At 49.3% G+C, this 20816-nt stretch overlaps 3 protein-coding genes across 3 annotated transcripts in view; 2 read left to right on the top strand and 1 right to left on the bottom strand.

Moving 5' to 3' along the window:
- The first annotated feature begins 9015 nt into the window (after positions 1-9015).
- On the top strand, positions 9016-11472 carry LOC146187902 (uncharacterized). The gene is made up of 4 exons (XM_084603055.1): positions 9016-9102; positions 10451-10634; positions 10867-11109; positions 11297-11472. The coding sequence occupies exons 1-4, from the start codon at positions 9016-9018 to the stop codon at positions 11470-11472; spliced, it is 690 nt and encodes a 229-aa protein (XP_084459181.1).
- Positions 11473-13665: 2193 nt separating this feature from the next.
- Positions 13666-20816, top strand: part of LOC146187900 (uncharacterized) — an 8923-nt gene continuing 1772 nt past the window's right edge. The window contains exon 1 of the mRNA XM_084603056.1: positions 13666-13700. Within this exon, the coding sequence (XP_084459182.1) occupies positions 13696-13700 (5 nt within the window). The 5' untranslated portion in view covers positions 13666-13695. The remainder of the gene's footprint in view (positions 13701-20816) is intronic.
- On the bottom strand, positions 14259-15820 carry LOC146187901 (uncharacterized). Its single transcript, XM_084603396.1, has 4 exons — positions 15788-15820; positions 15410-15666; positions 14777-14989; positions 14259-14646 (listed from the first exon to the last, which is right to left on the bottom strand). The coding sequence occupies exons 1-4, from the start codon at positions 15818-15820 to the stop codon at positions 14490-14492; spliced, it is 660 nt and encodes a 219-aa protein (XP_084459522.1). The 3' UTR covers positions 14259-14489.

The raw sequence follows: 20816 nt of genomic DNA, 5'->3' as shown, positions 1-20816 counted from the left end.
ACCTGACGCGGCTGGCCAACTACGAGATGCACAGTTGCGACGACGGTCCCGCAGACGAGTGCGTGCTCCTGGACATCGAAGGAGGATTCGAAAGCCGCTCCAGGAAGCACGTCGAAACGGACCCCGTGCAAGTGCTCCAGTGGGTCAACAACAAGAAGCAAAGGGTTCCCTGCAATTCCGATCATCTGTCCACGTACGTTCTGGCCTACAATGTCATGCGCGGCAAATTCGAAGTGCGCGACGCGACGTGGATGCTGGCCACGTTTGACGCGTGGGGCATGAGCGTTCCCTTGAGTTTCGAGGACGATATTCAGCTGTGCACGAGCAATCCGCGAGAGCGACGGCGAATCGAAACGCAATGCCACGTTAGGGCCGACGGTTCCATGTACGTCGTGCCTGTGGCCTCGGTGCTGTTTGTGCCCCTGCTTCAGCTAAGCGTTTCCTGCGAGCCCAAAAGTCTGCCCGCGACCGAGCTGCTCTTCAACGCCACGGGTTACTGTCCTCTGAGCAGTGCATCGGGCACGGTTTCGGTGGGATCCAACGCCAGTCCTGCACTAGGATGCAGCGGCGACTTGGTCCAGGTGCGTGCGCGACGTCTTCCGTGCCCCCCCCCCATTCACCCCCGTCTTCTTTCTTCCTAGGTACGCAAAGCTAGATACACTTGTTCGCGAGCCGGCACTTGGAACCTGTTGGAGGGACTGCTGTGCGAGCAAGCGTGCGCCGTCCAAGTGGTGCCCGACGTCGGACGCAACGTTCCAACCATGCCGCCCCTGTTGGGGCTGGACGGTCGCGAATACGGCTTCACCGTCCGCTGCAAAGAAGGGATGCTCGTGAACGGCCTGTACGAGTCGCTCCAGGTGCTGTGCGACGGACCCAATGGCACGGTGACCGCCAACCTGGCAGAAATGTGTCAGTTACCGCTTCGCTGCCCGGCAATGTGGTACATGTCGAACGAGTTTGCGTTGGCGGAAGCAAACGAGAGCTCTGCCGTGCTTCGCTGGCACAGCTACCCAACTCTGTCAAACTCTTCCTTGGTATTGCAAGTGGGCCAAATGCACGTGCTCTCTACGGATGAAGGAGCGGGCTCGGCATGGTGCGCTCCGGGCCAACACGGGATGGCGGCTCTGTATATGCGCTCGGCCGGCGTTACACACGGTAAGAGTTGGGTGGGGGGGGGGGGGCGGCATTGAAGGGGTGTCGTGTAACTGCCTGGCTTTTGCAGGTCCGATGCTGACGGCCGACCAAGTGAAACGTGCGGTCGCGCGGCTGCACGTTCGCAAGCCGGACAACTGGGCTCCGCGCATGCGGCTCTACCAGTTGCACCCCAAAGAAAGAGCGCTAGCTTTGGTGTGGCCGGCGTCCGCCACGCCCAGGCTCGTGGGCACAGTGGTGTACCGGGACCCGCGTTGGTTCCTGAGGCAGCCGGCGCACGTCATGTTCTACGAGGACGCCGTGGCCTGCCAGCACGAGGACGGCAGTCGCAAACTCATACCCGTGGGTTACGGCAGAGTCGAGGCGTTCGCCGTCGGAGCCATGTGTAACGGCGGCAATCGCCAAACCATGTCTCTGCGCGAACCGCTCGCCGCGCTGCTCTACACGCTCAACGACGAAACGGGCGAGCGGTGGCACGGGGTCGTGTGCGGCGGAAGCGAGATGAGCGTGCGGGTGCCTTTCCCCGGCGGCCGACAGACGGTGGATAACGGCACGGGCGTCCACTTTGCGTACCTGCCATCGGCGACGACCGGGAAACCCAGGGCCGGCACGCTCGTCGGCGTGGTCGATTTTCGCCGCTGGATCTCGGTGGCGTCGAGAACCCTGTTTAGCGATTCGTGGGCTTCGGGCCACATCACTGTATACGGCGCCGAGGCGGTGTACGAGGCCGTGTGCGGGGCGTCCGCGTACGGGGTGGCTCACGTCGATCCCGTGGATGGCACCTTCGAAGTGACTGCCCGGAACAGCTACTACCTTCCCCGAGACCCCGGAAACGGCACGGACAACGTTACAGAGATGTACCTGTCTTCAGGCGGCGACAGCCAGGCTGCAGCGCAGCACTACGAACCGGGCCTGGTCATGTACGGCGAGGGCCACGGCGTGGGATCGTGGGCTCCGCGACAGCTACCGCCCGAATTGCGCTACGGAGATCATCACACCTTGCTGTTGGTGGTTGCCGTGTTGACCGTATTTGCGGTCGTGTGTGCGATAGTTGTGTTGGTCGTGTTTGTAGTTGTCACGAACCGCATATACAAGTACGTGACCGATAACAATGGCACTACCAGTGATTCGTTGCTGCTGCGCGTGTTGCCTAGCGAATGAAAATAATAAAGACGACACCGAGTATCCGTGTGTGTGTTTCTTTATTAGGCGTCCATCACCACGGATGGCCCGTGTCTGCGAGCACGGCGAGCTTGGCGATGGGGCCTAGATTTCTTTGCAGGAGTTCGGCAAAGCCGCTGCACAGCCAGGCCGCCTGGTCGGGGCTCGCGCAGCCGGCCGCGTGCATGACTGCTTCGACGAATTCCTCCCGGTTCCTGACGGCTTCGGCCAGGCTTAGCAGCTCGGGCGAAACGGGGCCGAGCAGACAATGAATGGCGGCTGCTCGGGCGACCTGCAAGAGCAATTATTTTAGCCCCTTGCGGCCTTACTGTATCATCGCGTACCATGACCGCGGCACGAGAAAGACGATGCCAGTAGTGTAGATCGTGAATGGATAGATCTGCATTGTCGGCGCGAGCCCGGGCCAGCGTGTAGTTGCCTTCTAGTAGGCTCGCTGCGTCCAGAGCCCGTAGCGGATCGGCGAAGCGAATCCCTTCGACGGTGTGTAAAGTGCGGCTGCACAGGAGTGCGGCAATTTGGCTATCGCATCCGGCCCAGGGCATCTTGTCTGCCGTGTGCAGTACCAGCTTGCGCAGAGTGCGATTGTTGGCAGCCACCGAAAGCGCCTCGGCCAGGCTGCGCACGGCTACGAGAGCGTGCGCCTCGAACGTAGTGCACAGCGCCAGGCAGTCGCACAGAGCTCGCTCGTCGTCACTCGTGGCAAACGAAGGCAGGGCCGACAACAGCCTTATCGTGCAACTGCCTGGCAATCCCGTGCGAGCCAGAATCAGGGCGTCCCGCAGCCAGGTGGCCAGGGACACGTTTGAAGAAGCAGTTGGGTCTACGTTGAGCACGACCTGCATATATAGAGCGCACGCTTAGTTGTTAGCCAGCTACGGCGTAGAGTGGCGCCTACCTTGACGGAGAGCCTGGGCTTCCTATGTGTGGAGACGCGAGAGCCAAGCACCAGGGTCTCTAGGTCCAGCTCCAACGTAATGTGCAGGTGTAAGGCATCCAGCGCCACTTCGAGCACGCGCGCTCCGTACGGGATCGGGGTAACTTTCACGATGCCCCGTCCAAATTGTTCGCGTAGCAACGCGAGCCAAGCGTGCAATTCTGGCAGCAGCGGGGCCGACTCCGATGTCCCGTAGTATGCGTCGGTGGCGTCGATCTCCCTCAGATCTGGCATGACTCCCGGCCATTCGCGCAGCACCATTTCCCAGGCGAGACGACAGACGGCGTCCAGCGTGTTGAAGCCCTGGTGCGCGTGAAGAACGAGCGATCGCAGACGGGGGAGTTCCGCGGCGGCCCGCACGTACTCGCTGACATTGCCGTAGATCTGGAATGAAGGAAAGAGTTTACGAACGAACGAGAACGGCCAACCAAATATTCTACTCACGTGAAGCACCCGCAGTTGCATGCAGGAAGCTAGTGCCAGGCGCTGTCCCGCGTCGCATGCCTGGGCTTCCTTGCAGCAGTGCAAATAGTTTGGCCCCACGCGAAGCTCCTGCAAGCTGTACGAACAGCGGGAAATTGCCACGGTGGCGTACGTGACGAGACAGGGAGCTTGTTCTTTGTCTTCTTCGACGTAGAGCGGCAGCCTTTCTCCGTAGGACAGATCGAGCGAGAACAGGGTCGGTGCAACGAGCCCCAGCGCTCCGGCTAGCGTGCGGGGCGACAAGAGCGAATTGCAGACGGGCTTGAAATCGACCGTTTGCCGAGAGCCAGCCACCAGCTCACCGAGGATGTTCCTCGCCGGCTCCGATTCGTGGCACGAGACGTGGGCGAACAAGTGCTTGCACGTTGGCACGGCTTCGCCGTTCCCCGTTGGAACGCCGTGTAGCCGGTACACTCCCCTGTGTCTGCGCTCACGAGAATTGATAACTGCTTTCTGGCAGCCCATGGCGACGGCGGTGCCGATGTGCACGTTTTGCAGACTGATGCGTTGGTAATCGTGACCGCAGCGCAGCAGCGTGCGCAGGAGAAGCACCGTGTCGTAGTGGTCACACACGATGTCGTAGACGCGAACCTGCGCTATGCACGGATGCTCCAAAATGAGGCTCTCGGCCAACAGTGAAGCGCCGGTTCGGTCTCCGAGCGGAGCGAGACATTCGTTACTTCCGGGCAGACAGCCGGTCACACACAGGACTAGATCGAAGGGCCCCGCGCGGCATCCGGGTGGCAACGAAAATCTCGGCGTCCCCGCATCGTATGGAGTGTTGACAATTCCTAATTGCACGTGAAGTCTCTCGCCGTCAGCCGCGCTGCAAAGAGAGGCTAGTTTGGCCGAAGTCGCCCGAAAGCCTGCGACGGATCGAAGCCAGCACTTGTCGGTGCCGCCGCAAGCAGCCATGCCCGCCGGTGTTGTGTCGTCAGGCCATTATTATCGAGAGCCTTCGCCGTCGGCGGCTATTGCTATCTGCTGCTACTGAAATGTTGCTCCTTCTGTAGCCACCGCTGAGCGGATGTTCTGTGCGCGCCCGCCTCTAACGCGCGGCGCTGGCGCGTGGATAAGGAAATAGAGGGAGGTCGTCCGAGGAGAGCGGATGGGGGGCGGGGGGCCCTAATTATGCACCCTCTTTATTTGGAGTTCCCGTGTGGGCAGGGTTGAGAATTTGGAGTTCCCGCGTGGGCAGGGTTGAGAGACACGCGTTAAAGGGACACTAAAGAGATAAAGGAATTGGGTTTGCATCGATAGAATGCCAGTTCCTGATTACAAAAAGACAACTCTTACTGAAAACAGAGCTGTTATAAGTAAGTAAAGAAGAATAACATAAATACAGGTATCGCCACCGCAGCCAAACGGCCGCGGCTCGCAACTACAAATCATGTGACGCGCTAGGTATTCCGGAGGCTGACAAATGCGAATTACGTTGCATGATTGAATGCGGTAGTACGTTTTTTCTCAAGCACGATAACATGCATTTATCACACGTAAAAGACAGCGAAAAGACAGTAGAAATATAGCCAGACCAATATAAAAATATACTTGGCGGCGCCACAGGTGCCCACTTCAGTTTCGGTTATGTTTCGGCGTGGGTCCGCCTTATCCACTTCGTGCGTAGTTTCGTTTTACCCGCGGCGCCTGAAACACGAGCTCGGAGCAGCGGATGCGCCTAATCTAAGTGCTGATCGAGGATCATCACTCTGCACGCACCTGCGAATTATTTTCGTGAACTTTTCAGCAGTTTACATCACGCTCAAGCACTGCGCGCTGCTTAGTGCCCCTGTGTGCGACGCTCAAATCCAACGTGCGCGGACGGCAGTACGTCGTAATCTCCTTTTTGAGCGACAAAAATCAGCACCCCCACAGCGTCGTCATCACGTTTTTGATCCGCAACAGTACAACGCCGTTCAGCTGGATGGAAACTGCTGCTACGGCAACAAAAAAGGCTGGGCAATGCGATGTCGTAGGCTGTCCGAACAGCCGCGCCATGTCACAGCGAGATAGCGGCACTGCCGTTGACGTCGCTTACCATAAGGTGCCAAGAGATGAGCCGCGGCGCTCGGCATGGTTGAATGCGGTACCGCTACGAAAATGCAGAGGCGTTGCACCACTGCACGCAAAGGTGTGTTCTCTACATTTTAGTACAGAAGACTATGCTTACAATCCGGCCGTGAGAGATATCTTCGGAGTTCCCCGGATGCGCCGTCAACTACTCCCTGGTGCAGTTCCCTCCATACAACCAAGAACAAGCGTGCAGCAGCCCTCAGTGGATCGTGGGGACACCAGTTCTGTAAGTACCAGCCTACTTCTTCCGGGAGCATAACAATGCCTCAAGAAAAATAATGCACGAGCGCCAAAACTCCGATGATGCGGTTTATATGCTAGGTTTCTTCTGCTATAGTAGTCGTCATATTCATGACATTTTTCATGAAGTGCATGTTGAAATAAATATGCCTGAAATGAGACTCGTTTCTTTGATTTTAAGATCCGTAGTGAGAGCTGCAGGAGCAAATTTAAACACATTTATGGCTACTGCTGCTGAGCTTACAGATTTATCACTGAAATCAGGCGGCTACAATAAGCTTTTTGTTTTGTTAATTTTCTCTGTGCCTTAATTTAGCTTCTCTCAAAGCTCCTTTTATTATCCTTCTTTAGGCATTGAGAGTATAAATTTACCGTTGTAGTACTTGATCACTTACCAGGCTTGTCACATAGCTTACAGCGCTTTTAATTATTGCTCATTTGCCTTCCGGCAGGACACTCTTCACACAACAGGTGACGGAGCTAGCACATCCTCGCAAGGACATAAAGAGGTAAACCATAACACACTCGCAATCCCTGTGTGCTTGTCGAATTGTGCCAAGTTGTCACATTATGCAGTATGCTGCATTTTTACATCTCACCAACTGTGGTTTCCAGGCTAACATTGCCACAATTGATGACGAAGACAGCATAATTTATGAAGAACATGAAGAGGTAAGCTATGAGGCCCCATCATTTATTTATATGCATTCCTCAAGTCATTCATCCTCCATCACAAACTTGTGCATGCAATGAATGTAGCTAAAGAACCTAATTGCTATTCAATTCTGACAGGGCTCATCAACTGGTGCCAAAAGCTTGGCAGTAGAGACTGATGCTCCACAAAGGCCCCGCTGCACCAATTTGCACAACGTAGCTGTGCAGGTTCGTTTGCCCGTCCGGAACACAGGTACGTCCAGACATGTATTATTTAGTGCTGCCAGGAGCATTCTGGCTTCTATAGCAAAAGTGAAATTCTTGCCTCTTTGTTTACACTGTAAAAAATATCAAACAGACAACTTCCTGTACTGCATTCAGTACCAATGCTTCCCCTATGCAGCCTAGCAGTTCAGTTCAGTTCACTTGTTCAGTCGTGTTCGACTCTTCGTGACCCTATGGACCATGTCACGCCATGCTTCCGGTCTCTCACTATCTTCCTAACATCACATCACTTCATCTCCAGTGCCTCGAGGATGCCATCTAACCACCGCGTTGGCTGCCTACCCCTTCTCCGGCGACCCTGAACCTTTCCCAACATCAAATCTTTCTCCAGCGACTCCTCTCTTCTCATGAGATGACCAAAGAGCTGAGCCTAGCAGAAAATAATAATGATAAACTTTAATCTCGTTATGTTTACAAACTATTGCAGGAACACCAAAGCCACAAGTGGGCTTGTAGGGTTTCAATGGCCAGCAGCGACAACCCAATGAAAGGGGATGTACCCGTGCAGACAAAAATAAAAGAGCACGCTATTTCTTTTTAAAACTTTTCGCGCGTTGCATAATTGAAACTGCCAGCCGTGGTATGAGCGAACTGGTAATAAACGCCCACACACTTTTACTTGGGCAAATATTGTTTTCTTATCTCCAGTGCATAAGCGATTTTTAATTTGAACGGAAAAGCGTGCTCTGTTTACTTATGTCCGCACTTGTACAGTTTGTAAAAAATACATATATTAAGGAGTTCCAAGTCCATTAAGGAGGTTCTTTGCACATCTTTAGAGTTTGCAATCTCGCAGGGGATGCGATAGATATTCTCACCCTTCTCCCTCACCCTGTACGTTTTTTCAAGAGCAATGGGGCAAATCCCTAGGGCTGTATATTTTTGACAACAAATACTGTATTTGATGATGATCATTGCAACGGAAAGAATCAGAAGCGTAAATGAAAAGACATCATGCTACCAAAAGTAAATCACATTGGCATGTTTGCACAAGTTTGCATTCAGTACCTGCAGGTGCTTAGGCAGAATAATAATTTTCAGGTCTGAAATGATTTCATTAACGTTGAATGCCTATCCACTCTTTTTTTATCAGACATGAACTACCACACTAACTGATGTGGCATTTTCTGCACTGATATTACAAAGTGTCTAATGGAGTACTTTGTTTTCTTAATTTTAGCGGTTCAGGTGAACAATGAACTCAAGGAAAAAAAAGACCAAGCAGTTCAAACTACGTTTGTTCAAGAATTCCCTAGCTCAACACCAGTGAAACGTCCTCGCCTGGATGAACCGCAGTCCAGCCCAATAACGTCACCCGACGTTTCACCAGTACACGTCCAAAGTGATGACTCTGACATGTATGAACCAAATGATTCTACGTGGACGTCAGACGACACATTGGAAGATGAGTAAGTACAATGGACCGCATGAACATACATAACCAAGTTGTGCTTTGAAATTTCTGGCTGAAAATACAACCTGCTGTTTCACTTTTGAAAGGTGTAAAACAACTGATCGACACAAGCACATGCATTCACACTATAAGAGAAGAAGCTAGTGTCACTAAGCTTACATAATAATGATAGTTACGTAGACTCCTATAAGATCTTTGTGGGAAAGCCGTCATTGTTAACAGTACAAATCATATATTACCCAGTAGCATAAAGGAACACTTGAACACAGTACTCCTCTATAAAGCTACAGAATTTACAAAAACCATCTTATTTTACAGGGACAGCGAAAGCAATGGAGATGCTGAAAACAGCAGCTACTATATAGTCGCCCATGCTTGTCTCATGATGTTGCTGAAAGTCTGCCTGACCTGCTTCCACCGTACCTGCAATGTAACACTGTTCTACCTGGGTACTTGCATTAGTGCAAAGACAGAATGCCCCTACGGACACACACACTCTTGGTCCAGTCAGCCACTTGTTGCAAGTAAGCCAAAAGGAAACATTGACCTTGCCACTGCATTACTTTTTTCTGGCTCAAGTCCTGCAAAATTCCTCAGGATGATGCAGCTAATGAAAGTCAAATCAATCAGTGAACAGACATTCTTTAATTACCAGAAGGCATACCTCTTCCCTGCAGTCAACATGGTAAGTGTGCAACCTGTCCTTTTTCACAATAAGCAACCCCAGTTTACAATGCACAACACAAAGAAAACTCACAAGCCATAAATCCTACAGTGAGCCTGCTTTCAGATATTATCAAATGATTGCGGAACGCATGGCTACTTTTGGACATGAATATTATTCCAACCAATTTCAAAGTTGCACGCTGCCAACTGCTTAACTTTATCCCATTCAGTGGAATTTCAAGTTAGCGCAAAGACTAATTCCCTACATCTTTATTATATTATAGTGCACTCTCCGTATTAGGCCATCAGACATAATGTGTACTACTCTAGATTCACCCATAAGATAATATTTTAATGCAAAAGCTTCTTCGCTGGTAGCCACTGCGGTGTGCCATATTTATAAGAAATAAAGCTGCAAAGGCCATGGCCAAAGTTTTCAAAGGCCGAAGGAGTGAAACTGCTGTCGATAAATGTAACTGGCTGTGAGGGTAAGCTGTATGAAGTGAACGTGCAGACTGCAGGCTCTTCTCTAGATTAGAGCACTGCAGGTGCGCGGGCCAGCCTGAAAGCCTCGGCCCAAAAACTGTTGTTTTGCAGGGCCCGGGCCAGACTCGGCCTTGACATTGCGGGCCTGGCCTGTGCCTAGGCTTGGCCGAATAGCCAATATCTAATATGCATTCAAAATGCCTGTAATCGACATCTTTTAAAGGCACATTGTGCATGGTAACTTTAAATAAAATGTCTCCCAAAAAATTTCTTGACCAACTCTTCGGTTCCACGGGTACTATAACTATGCCCTTCTCTGCTGAGAGGAACATTTTGTAAGTTTTTTCACACATCTTGATTTATTGTTATCTACTGATTAGTTGATTTCTCGTGAAACGGATCAACTCAACCCAGTGCAGCAAGCCAAGCGCAATTTAGGCACTTGATTACTATTTCGAATTGAAATGCCATGTTTTACTCCCATGAAGTGGAGGAAACACACAATGAGTCCAACTGAAGCCAATTTCTGCATTCTTCATAGGTCTGGGATGAGCATCAGGAAAAATTGCTGGCATCTCTAGAAGACAGTGAAGTGGAGCTGTGTGGTGATGGACGCTGCGATTCGCCCGGCTACAGTGCGAAATTCCTCACATATTCATTTTTGTGCCCCAGCTTAGGAAAAATATTACATACTGAACAAGTGCAAGTTGGAGAGGCAAGTACACAAACACATTGCTTTAAACAGTGAACAGAAGTCATGACATTGCTAATAAGCTCTGCACTTTTTAAAATTCTTGGCAATTTAGTGTAATGTTTTTATTATTTCTTCTTTTTTGTTGGCAGTAGTGTAGTGATGACAGTTGATTTTCTCCGGTTTTCAGACAGATGCAGTGAAAGCGAGTGCCCATATGGAAAAAGAAGGCCTTATCAGAGGCCTTGCATTTTTTTCGGCCATTGGAATTCAAATTCAGTCATTGATAACTGACAGACACCCGGGAATTAAAAAGCACATGCAGCAGCACCCGTCCATTACTCACTACTTTGATGTTTGGCACGTAGCAAAAGGTAGGGATACATTTTCACCTTATTCAAATTAATATGTTGAGTGGAGCAGTCTAAGTTTTGCAAAGCTAACCAACTAATCTCAGTTGGTAAAGGATGACTAGTGCCTTGTAATTGTTAGCAGGAACAGCAAGTGCTGCTACACATACAGGAAATATCTTGAATCAAGGCTTACTGACATCTCTAGATATATACTTAGGCATTCCAACAGCTTTTTGGAAATTGTTTTTTCCAGGCATCACTAAAAAACTGATGACTGCTTCCAAAAAATCTGGTTGCACATATTTAGAGAAATGGAGGCAACCAATTGTCAACCATTTATACTGGTGTGCCTGTGCTTGTGGTGGTGATGGCAAGCTACTGCAGGCAGCATGGCAGAGCATGCTGAATCACATTAGGAACATCCATGAAGGGCACAAACAGCCCTATCCGAGGTGCCTACATGGGCCTCTGACCAGCTCTGCATGGCTTTCTGCTGGTAAGTACAACTGTATGGCCTCTTAGTACCAAACCTATTCTGCGAGCAGACATCTACTGCGTATAATCGAAACCGTTCAAAGAAAATGTCACTGCTAGCTCTCATCGCTCTGCTGGGCATGAATGTTGAATGTTCACTTTTGTTCAGTTTCCTAACAAAAGAAAATCATGTGCAACATTTCTTCCAGAATCCCCTGCATACAAGCAAGTGGAGGCTGTGGTAAATTCACCACTGCTTCTGAAAGACGTTCAAAAGCTTTCACCACGAGCCCAGACGTACGGCCTGGAGTCCTTCCATAATGTGTTGAATGGATTCGCCCCCAAATCTACAGCATTCACATATGAAGGCATGAAGGCTCGGTAAGACTACATATTGTCATTCATATATTATTCATGACGAACCGTTTCTTGCTACCACACTCTGCAGAGCTGAAGAAGCTCGCCAGCTGGCCAGAGTTTGAATTTTATCTTCACAAGAACGTTCTAAGAACCGATATGACATCCAACACCAATAAGTTTCTTATGTTCCTGGTGACTACGTGTGGTTGTGGACACCTCTCCGTAAATGTGGTCTTTGTCAAAAACTGCTGTCACACTACACCGGACAGTTTGTTATGTTAGAGCTCATCAGTGATCTGAATTATGTTATAGCATGCATAACTGCGAATGGTCGACGGTCACGGCAGTCTCAGGTGGTGCATGTAGCCCGCCTCAAACGATTTCATTCCAGAGGTTCTATGTAACTCGCCCAACGGGCTCCGTCTGCAAGGAGGAACATATCACGAGCCTTAGCAGAACGTCGACGGAAGAAGAATAAGAATGGTCGGGTAGAGCGGGGAAGAAAAAGAAGAGCAAGGGCAGAGGGGTGTTTGTACCCTTCGCCGCAATTCTGTTTGGACTGATCCCTGCAAATAAACCCCCCCCCCGTGCGTACAAAGCACGTAACAGTACGAACATATGCAGAAAATTATCAGTCGTTTTTTAGCTGTGCAATAACTGAAGCAAAATAGATTTGTTGCATCACTGTGATAGTGTGCGATGCTTCTCAATTCATGTTTCTTTACTTTTCTAGTACCCTTCTGGCAGCTCTCCATTTCAACGAAAATGGTGACAGAGACCAGGCCATAACAGCTGTTGGAGCACCGAAGTGGCACATAAAAAGTTCGAAGGCCAGATACGGTGCCACATTTGTCACCCCACAAAAAACGGCAACAACATTTGGCAAGTTTATTGTGATTTGCATGATCTATTTTGGAGTGGTTTGTATGGTAGGTATTAAAATCATAGGAAGCAAGGCTCGCAGGTTCAAATATTTTAATATACAGAAAACATAGCTTCTCAGTACATGTTGCAAAAAATACACAATACAGTAAACGCTCGTTAATTCGAACTGCACGGGACCCGGGGATAAAGTTCGAATGTTCGAATTATCTGATGTCTTAATTATCAAATGGCCTTGAAAAACTGACAAAAACCATTTGAATTATGGTAAGTGTACCATATTTAGTCGCGTAATAACGCACTCGCATAATGAATCCACCCACCCCCCGATTTTCGCCGAATAACTGAAAAAAAAAGGGCATCGGTAGTTGGCGCGTCCCTTCGTTTTGGTTGTGTTCCACAATGCAACGCATTTCTTAGCAGTGCGCCAAGATGCTGCGCAGCGATACATCATCATGGTGTGTTTACCTTTTGACATTAGATCTAAAATAGAGAGGGGGGGGGGAGCGACTTGGCGGGCAGAGTGCCAGCGCTTGACCGGCTGTGCAAGCCTCGTTTCCAGTATGTTCGTTTTACATGCTATGGGTGATTGAGGCGGGCGGCATCCACTGCCACTAAAATCATTGAAACACGCGACAGCAGCAAGCGCCTTTTGATAGATGACTTTCGCAAAAAAAAAAGAAAGGAACTTACAAAGGTCCAACGCTGCTGAACCAAATATTGAGCGAGAGCATTAGCTGCGGGTGAGTTAGTGTTCTTCTCTTTTCCTTCTTCTTCAGCCCACATTTAAAGCCCCGCTTTAACCAAGCCGTATGAATGTGCCTTAGTGGCCTATAGGGGTAACGTGAATGCCAGGGTTCTAGGAGGCCGATCCTGACATAACCGTCCCATGTGAAACGAGAGACCGAAGTTGGCAGCTCCTGCCAAAAAACACATTAAACGTGACAAAAAACAATCAATAAATAACAATATGACAAGCTTAACAGACAAGACGAACACAAATACGAGCTAATAACAGTCAATTCAGTTCAGTCGTTTCCGACTCTTCATGACCCTATGGACCATATCACGCCACGCTTTCCAGTCTTCCACTATCTTCCTAATATCACATAACTTCTAAAAGATTAACATCTGTCAATTGCAGGGTATGCACAGGATCTGCACACAAAGGTCATGGAGCTGTGTTGCCTGCATCCTAGCTTCAAAGAAGCATTGGAACACACTGAACCAAGAGTGGGACCTGCATACTCAAAAAGTGTGCAGGACAGACCAACTAAGGCAGATTTGGTAGAAGCCCATAAAAGGCGTTTTGCTAAAACATAAAGTGGCTGCTGTGCTACAAGCAGCTGTGGGAAAAGGGTCAGACATGGACCACAACATCTCAAAGCCATCATCGCTTTCAACTTGACTGTGATCACTGGAGGAAAAAGGCCTCTATTGTTGACCTTAGAATGAAGGCATTTTGAATAATGACTATGCACAATGGCACCTCAAGTAATCGGGCTGAAGTATGAAACGATCTGCACTCAAAGATACGCTCCTTTCAGAACTAACACAAAGTGGCACCAAAAAGGTAATTATTGGTACGTTTGTCAACTGATCGAATTGCATAGCGCACCGACATCACGGTGGCTTGGCCATTGCAAACAGTAGCATTTACACAACTCTCGAGGTCTCTTTAGGCAACTGTCATGAGCAGGTCTGTGTGCTGCTGTGTCGTGGTATGAGGACTTGTGTGGTGCGTGTGCTTTTCTCAGCTCTCTCTATATCTCTTGTGCGAGTGCGCCTCTCAGTGCTCTTTATAAGATCCCTTGTATAAATGCAATAAATCGTTTTTGTTCTATCTTCTGTTCTTTTGTTCTTCCTCCAAACAAGGAGTGTTCATTCCACACAGAATCAAGGCCTTGGCCTAGTACCTCAAACGCCCCATCAACAGGAATCATAACAATAACAAGGTCGTAACTTTAATAAGGAACTGATTCAGTTGCATTTCAAGCTACAGCAACGACAATGCATAAATTTGTTAAAATGCACCTGCAAATGTCACCTCTGCCAACTCGAGGATGAGATAACAAGCCATGTAAAATTTTCTGCCCTTACCTTTGGCAGTAGAGTATCTAAACCACACTACAGGAAACTGAATTTGACTTTACTTGCCTCTTAATATTCTGCATACTGGAATCCCGTTGGTGCATCTGTTGGAAATGATGCCCTTATCTTGGCCACCACACAAGCTGGCAAGACGAGACGATTTCTTTTCCCCAGGCGACGCCAAAGCCAACGGACAAACTGGCGGTACGCTGTGTAGCGGTACCTTCTGGGAAACAACAAAACATGAGCACCAATTGAAGTGTTATAGCATTTGACATAAACAACTTCCCCGTAATCTGGCGCAGCGTAAAACCTTCGGGGCATGGCTATAGGCAGCATCAAACACAGAACCTCACTTGTGGATATCGTCGTTCATGTCTGCCCCCTGTGCACGCAGCTCGAAGTACGCAACGCGGAGTACGGTAGTGTTCAGACACAGAAGACTGAACTCCGGGTGCTCCGTGATGCAGCCTTCGGGATGAGCCGTGACGACACGGTCCATCTCGCGGCAGCACAGACACTCGAGCTCCTTGAAATTGTCGAGGACCTGACAATGTCCGCAACTGCACCTAAAAACAACAGCCGAGGTATAGTTCATGCAGAAAACAACCCCCAAGGGTTATTAACGCAGGCTTTCCGCATTAAAAAAAAGACAAAACGTGTTGGGTAAGCTCACGAACAATTATGCTAACCACTCGTACTGTACTATCATACGAACTACATAAAGGAGATCCACCAAGCTGGTAAATGCGTACGGGGTTTATTATCATGAGTAGAAACTGTGTATAAAGACGTTACTTCCGCGCACATTTCGATCGCACCAAATAGGGGCCTTGAAAAACACTTTCGGCTTGCTAACGTTGCACTGCGTTCCATGTTGGCTGACACGCAGCTCAGTATGCCCGCTTAGCCAATACACCGATACGCCCGGCTGCACAATCAATGCTACTAGGAATACTGTAGAAGAATTCCAAAATATCTCTACGTACCAGTCCGTACTCATCAGTCGTGACGGAGCTTCGGCGATTATAGCTGCCGCACTGGCACCTTCGCTTGCAGTCGATGCTGGCGCCTCGTCCATCTCGTCTGTTGCTGTATGCTCTTGCTCTTCTTGATATCCCGCTAGCCCAGCCGCCTGAGCCCTCAAAAGCATCGCACGCTCTATAGGGCTGAGGTCGCTGAAGTGCAGGCCAGCGGTGGCAGCCAAAACTTCGTTATTGGGTTCGGGATCCGTGGCTGGTGGCTGCTGTTAGCAAGGAGGAAGAAAAAAACTAGGAGGGAGCGCGTGCAACCTCCGCAAGCCAACATCCTCTGACGCCGCTCCCTTCTCTCTCTTGCGCGCAAGGATTCTTGGGAATTTAGCCAACATAGTTGCCAGACTCAAATGCACCAAAGTACATGGTATTGTTTAGTGACTTCGGATGTCCCCGCGGAAAGCTTATCGGAGTGGTCTGCCGAAAGTTGTGCGTCTCGTCGTAAAACATAAGTTACTTTGTTTACAATTGTTGCATTGTACTCCGTGTTTATAGGCACACTAGTGGTAACTACACCTGGCCTTTTCATATTTGGTATCGTCAGGGAGACTACGAATTCGGCATAACATTGCATGCCCGGGGAACTGGCTTCAGCGTAACAATGTGTATTTGAGGTCTGCATTTCCTAAATGAATCAAACGATTTTCGTCTCGAACAATCCATGCACATGCCCGGACAAACAAACGTTTCGTTTCTCCAGGAGTGCGCATAACAGATAGGATACTCACCGTTGGAGCGACAGCCCCGAGGTATATCCGTGTAGTTCTTGGATCCCGGCCGCCACGCAGCATTTCATATGGCAGTACTTTTCGGTGGGCTAGCTTGCGGGACTCAGCGCACAAAGACAGAGGACAAGAACACAACGGACGACAGGACGAAGCCCCTCGTTCTTTTTGTTCTCGCGTGCTTCGTCTTTGTGCGCCGAGCCCCGCAGGCATTTCATATGGCGCAGCTGAGAGGACCCAGCCATACTTCGCGAAATACACGGGTGCACTGCGCGACGGCGGCAGCCCCCACGGGATTAGCCCGTCTAAAAGTCCAAAGTTTCATCCATCGCCTGCTCGCAGCGCGCGCCTCAGGTTTCTAGTGCAGGCGTCGCGTAGCGAAGGCCACGCGAAGGCATTTCTTCAGAGGGAAGCGTGCGAAACCGCAACCGAAACCAGCTACCGGCTACCGCTTGTCGTACCACGTGACGGCTAATTTCCCATGATTCTTTCCATTATTTTTTTTATGACTAGGCTTCACTTTTCCGCCGCGGCACTCCCTCCTAGTTTTTTCTTCCTCCATGGCTGTTAGCGAAACGCGAAAAGAAGGCTACGGCCGGCGGTAGTTTTCATACTTTCATTTCGGCGGTGCTAGGCTGCACCGCAAGAGGGCTACGGCCGGCGGTAGTTTTCATGCTTTCAGTTCGGCGGTGCTAGACTGCACCGCTGCCTGCGCGCCAGCAATCACGGAGTCTCCACCTACGTCATTGGTGGAACCCCGACTACGTAGTTGGAAGCAGCAGTTTGAATTCGACCGGCGGGAACAAGAAAAAACTCCAACTTCTTATCGCAATATCTCAGCTATTATTCGATTTTTTGCTGCCGGATATGCGGCAACAGTGTCACCAAATGCAGTTTAATAGAATTTCATAGCATCTTTGGGTGTCTTTAGTGTCCCTTTAATATCCATCGTCCCGCAATAATGAAATATTCGAGCGCATAAGACGTGGCAGGCCCGCATGCATTAAAGGGACACTAAAGACAGCCAAATATGGTATGAAAATCTAATAAACTACATTTGGTTGCACTGTCGCCGCATATCCGGCAGCGAAAAATCGAATAATTGCTGAGATATTGAGCTTTTGTGCTCCTTCTTGCACTGTGTATAAGCAAACCGAGCCCTCGGTCATCCCAACGCTTCCTGACATGTTTACATATAAATAAGATTTAGTTACCAGCAAAATAGTGTCCTCGCTGCTGCGCTTGTCATTTTTGAAGCTTCGTCGCACTTTTTTCCTTCAAGGTTTGTGCTACAGCTCCGTGTTCAGCGAAAATTACGTCCACGGTAGCAGAACATGACCGAAGTGCCGGCGCCACTACGTTTGCCAGCTCTGTTAAATTCCACTTGTGAAATTGGATCCACTGCACAATATAGTGCGCATATACTCCGTTTCATACATCAGGTGCCACGCAGCGAAAGCTACGCAAACAGTCCGCTAGGAAAAAAACAGGAGGCGTATCACTACACGCTCGTTCTGTGGGCGAGTGGTTCCTGCCGAAACGGGCTCTATTCCGAGCATACACGTTTGCAATAACATGCTTCGCATGCTTAAACATCTTCACAGAGCGGATCTTATAGAAAAAATGCGTACCAAAGAACCATTTTCTCAAAAAAAGAGATGCGCAGCGCGGAAGGCACAGCCAGCGCCATCTGGTGGCACAGCTGGCAAGGTTGCGGGGCAGCAAAACGCGGCACGACCAAAAACTACATAAAAAAACATACAAATTAGCCAAATCCGACAATTTCTCACTAAAAAAGGTGCTTTTTATGAAGTTCATGGCAAATGTAAAATGTATTAAGCTTGCAGACAAAGCAACTATTATTTTCTCTCGTCAAGAGCAGGCACAATTTTTTATCGCGGATACGGATAGCGCAAACAAGAGCTGTAGCTTTGGTAGTGTTGCACTTGATGTATGAAACGGAGTATAGGCATCCAGAACATTAGTTGCAAGACGTGAAAGCAAGCAGCATGCGCCGATGATCAAGAAGTATTTTTTAGACCGGCAGCAGAAACACTTTACTGTAAATGGGGCCATGACATAAAAACTAGAAATATTCTCAAGCTTCTTGATGCGCGGCGTAACCGAGCGGTTAGCGCCGAGCGTTACGGAGCAAGCAGTAGCGTGTTCGAGTCTCACCACTTCTGGCATTTTTTTTCCTTTTTTACAAATCGATATTTCAACCTTCTGTAATGTATTTCTGGTGCTTCGTAATTTTTAGTTTTTACTTTTTACCCTAGGCCCTTTTTTCGCCGGGCGACGAGCGCAATATATCGACGCTCTCCTTGGCATTGGCGGCATGTATGCCCCTTTTGTTTACGACGCCTGCACATAGCACGTTGAAGGTCTTGTTGACGCAGTATATGTTGGTCAGATGTGCCATGATTTAGTGAACAATTGAATGATAATGCGTTCTTCCTTCGGTACTTAGCATATGTATGCTTTTCGTGGCGTACGTAGCTGCAGTCAAGCGGTCAGGTCGCAGTCGAAGCGGCAACGGCGGCGATATGTTGGCGCAGAAGTGTGAACGAAGGAGCGTGTCGGCGGTAGCGGATTTCGCTCGCTCCTGCCTCCGAATGCTAAAATGGGAACCATCAAGGCGCATCTGCTGCTCCAAGCTCGTAATTTGGGCGCTGCAGGTTCAAAGAAACAATCTGAGTGCGCAGGAAATGCCTGAGCCGAAACATAACCAAAACTGAAGTGGGCGCCTGTGGCGCCCCTAAGTATATTTTTGTATTGGCCTTGCAACGTTTACGTTGTATTTTCGCCGTCGTTTACGTATGATAAAAGCGTGTTATCATGTTTGAGAAAAAACGTACTACCGCATTCAAACATTCAACGTAATTCAAATTTTTCAGCCTCCGGGATCCCTAGCGCGTCACGTGATTTATAGTTGCGAGCCTCAGCCGTTTGGCTGTGGTGGCGATACCTGTATTTCTGTTATTCTTCTTTGCTACCTTATAACAGCTCTGTTTTCAGTAAGAGTGGTCTTTTTGTAATCAGGAACTGGCATTCTATCGATGCAAACCCACTTGCTTTCTCTCTTTAGTGTCCCTTTAAATAGGAACGGTGATAATACCGACCCCTGCGGTGTCCCGCTGCCCCCCAATGGGAAGAGATTCGATTTCATTTCTCCGACTAGAATATCCGCAGTCCTACCCTCCAGAAACAATCTGATGTACCGGAAGGTTTTACCCCCCGGTCTTATGTCCGATAGGTTCCTCAATATTGCCTCATGGGTAACATTGGCAAAGGCCTTAGGTCGAGCCCCAAGATAGCCTTGGTGCCCGTGCCGTACCCAGGATCAACCACGTCTTTTTTGAGCTGTATCATGACGTCCTGCGTTGATAAATTAGCCCTGAAGCCAATCATTGTTTCAGGTATCAACGCCTTGCCCTCTACATAACCCTAAAGCCTGTTCAGGACCGCATGCTCCTTCAGTGTGGCTAAACACGACGTTAGCGAGATGGGACGCAGATTCTCAATTCAGAGCTTCTTCCCTGCTTTAGAAAGAAATGTAATCCTAGCATGCTTCCACTCTGGCGGAATCTCCCCGGCCATCCAAAATTTATTCATCAAATTCTTGAGTGCCCCCACTGACTTGAAATCCAGGTTCCTCAGCATTTTATTAGTAACCCCGTCCGGACCCGCTGCTGACGTGGTACGAAGCTGGCCCATTGCAAACTCCACCTCCGCCACAGTAAAGTCTTCATCTAATTCAAGGTTTTCCTCTCCCGAGTAATCCGGCAAGCTGCGTTTATGTAACGTCTTCGGAGTTCATGTATAAACTCCCCAGTCGTACCTTGATAGCGATGCACTAACCTAGCCATTTGCCCCTTCTGGGCAGATTTGGTTTCCGCCGGGTCTAAAAGGTGCCTCAACAACTGCCATGTTTTATTGCATCCGAATTGCCCATTCATCCGGTCACAAATTTGCCCCCACTGTTTGCACTGCAACTCCAATGTGTACTTTTCGATTTCTCGTTCTAACTTGGCCATATTTCTACGGAGGACACCATTATGCCTTTGTTTCCTACACCTCCGAAGGGGACTCGCATGTGCTTCCCACATATGTAACAATCTGGAGTCAACCGTAGAGCCCTCCTCCTCCGTTGGAACCTCTTCTGTGGTACTCTTCACGGCCTGTTTGAGTGCCTCAACCCAGGCTCCTAAGTCTTCGATTTCCCCGTTCACTGTGTCATTCCTGACTTTCCGAAAGCGGTCCCAGTCCGTCACTCGAGTTCCTTTCACCTTGTCTTTGTGCTTAGTAACACTAAATATCGTGGAACGGGTACATGTGAATGGTATCAGGGATGCAAAGTGGGTAAACACGGGACAACCACTGGCAAGTGATCACTATATCCTTTCTACACAAGCATAGAAGCTGCCGGCAAGGGACTCCTGCCAAACTCTTTACGAAATGGGGTTCATGTATATAGATTATAGCAGCGATTCAGCTAAGGTTAAACCGAGTTAGACATGCGAAATCACGGTTTAATTCGATTTAGTTGCTGATCAGTATTTGTTTTTGTAGCGAGAGCTACACTACGCCAGGCGCTTCGCAAGGTCAGCGTCACTGCGCGCTGAGCCGTGGCACCA

Source organism: Amblyomma maculatum, chromosome 5, assembly GCF_055883805.1.
Source record: "Amblyomma maculatum isolate TAMU_Amacu chromosome 5, ASM5588380v1, whole genome shotgun sequence".
NCBI lineage: Eukaryota > Metazoa > Arthropoda > Arachnida > Ixodida > Ixodidae > Amblyomma > Amblyomma maculatum.
Note: the sequence above shows the minus strand (reverse complement) of the source record. Positions and strands in the feature narration are given on the sequence as shown.

Excerpts from the sequence above, each read along its gene's own strand:
- LOC146187902 (XM_084603055.1), top strand. The coding sequence starts at position 9,016 with ATGATGCAGCTAATGAAAGTCAAATCAATCAGTGAACAGACATTCTTT. Across the intron at positions 9,103-10,450 it reads TCTTCCCTGCAGTCAACATG|ACAGATGCAGTGAAAGCGAG; the intron begins GTAAGTGTGCAA and ends TCCGGTTTTCAG. Across the intron at positions 11,110-11,296 it reads CTCTGCATGGCTTTCTGCTG|AATCCCCTGCATACAAGCAA; the intron begins GTAAGTACAACT and ends CATTTCTTCCAG.
- LOC146187901 (XM_084603396.1), bottom strand. The coding sequence starts at position 15,820 with ATGTACTTTGGTGCATTTGAGTCTGGCAACTAT. Across the intron at positions 15,667-15,787 it reads CATTTGAGTCTGGCAACTAT|CAGCCACCAGCCACGGATCC; the intron begins GTTGGCTAAATT and ends CCTTGCTAACAG. Across the intron at positions 14,990-15,409 it reads CGACTGATGAGTACGGACTG|GTGCAGTTGCGGACATTGTC; the intron begins GTACGTAGAGAT and ends TGTTGTTTTTAG.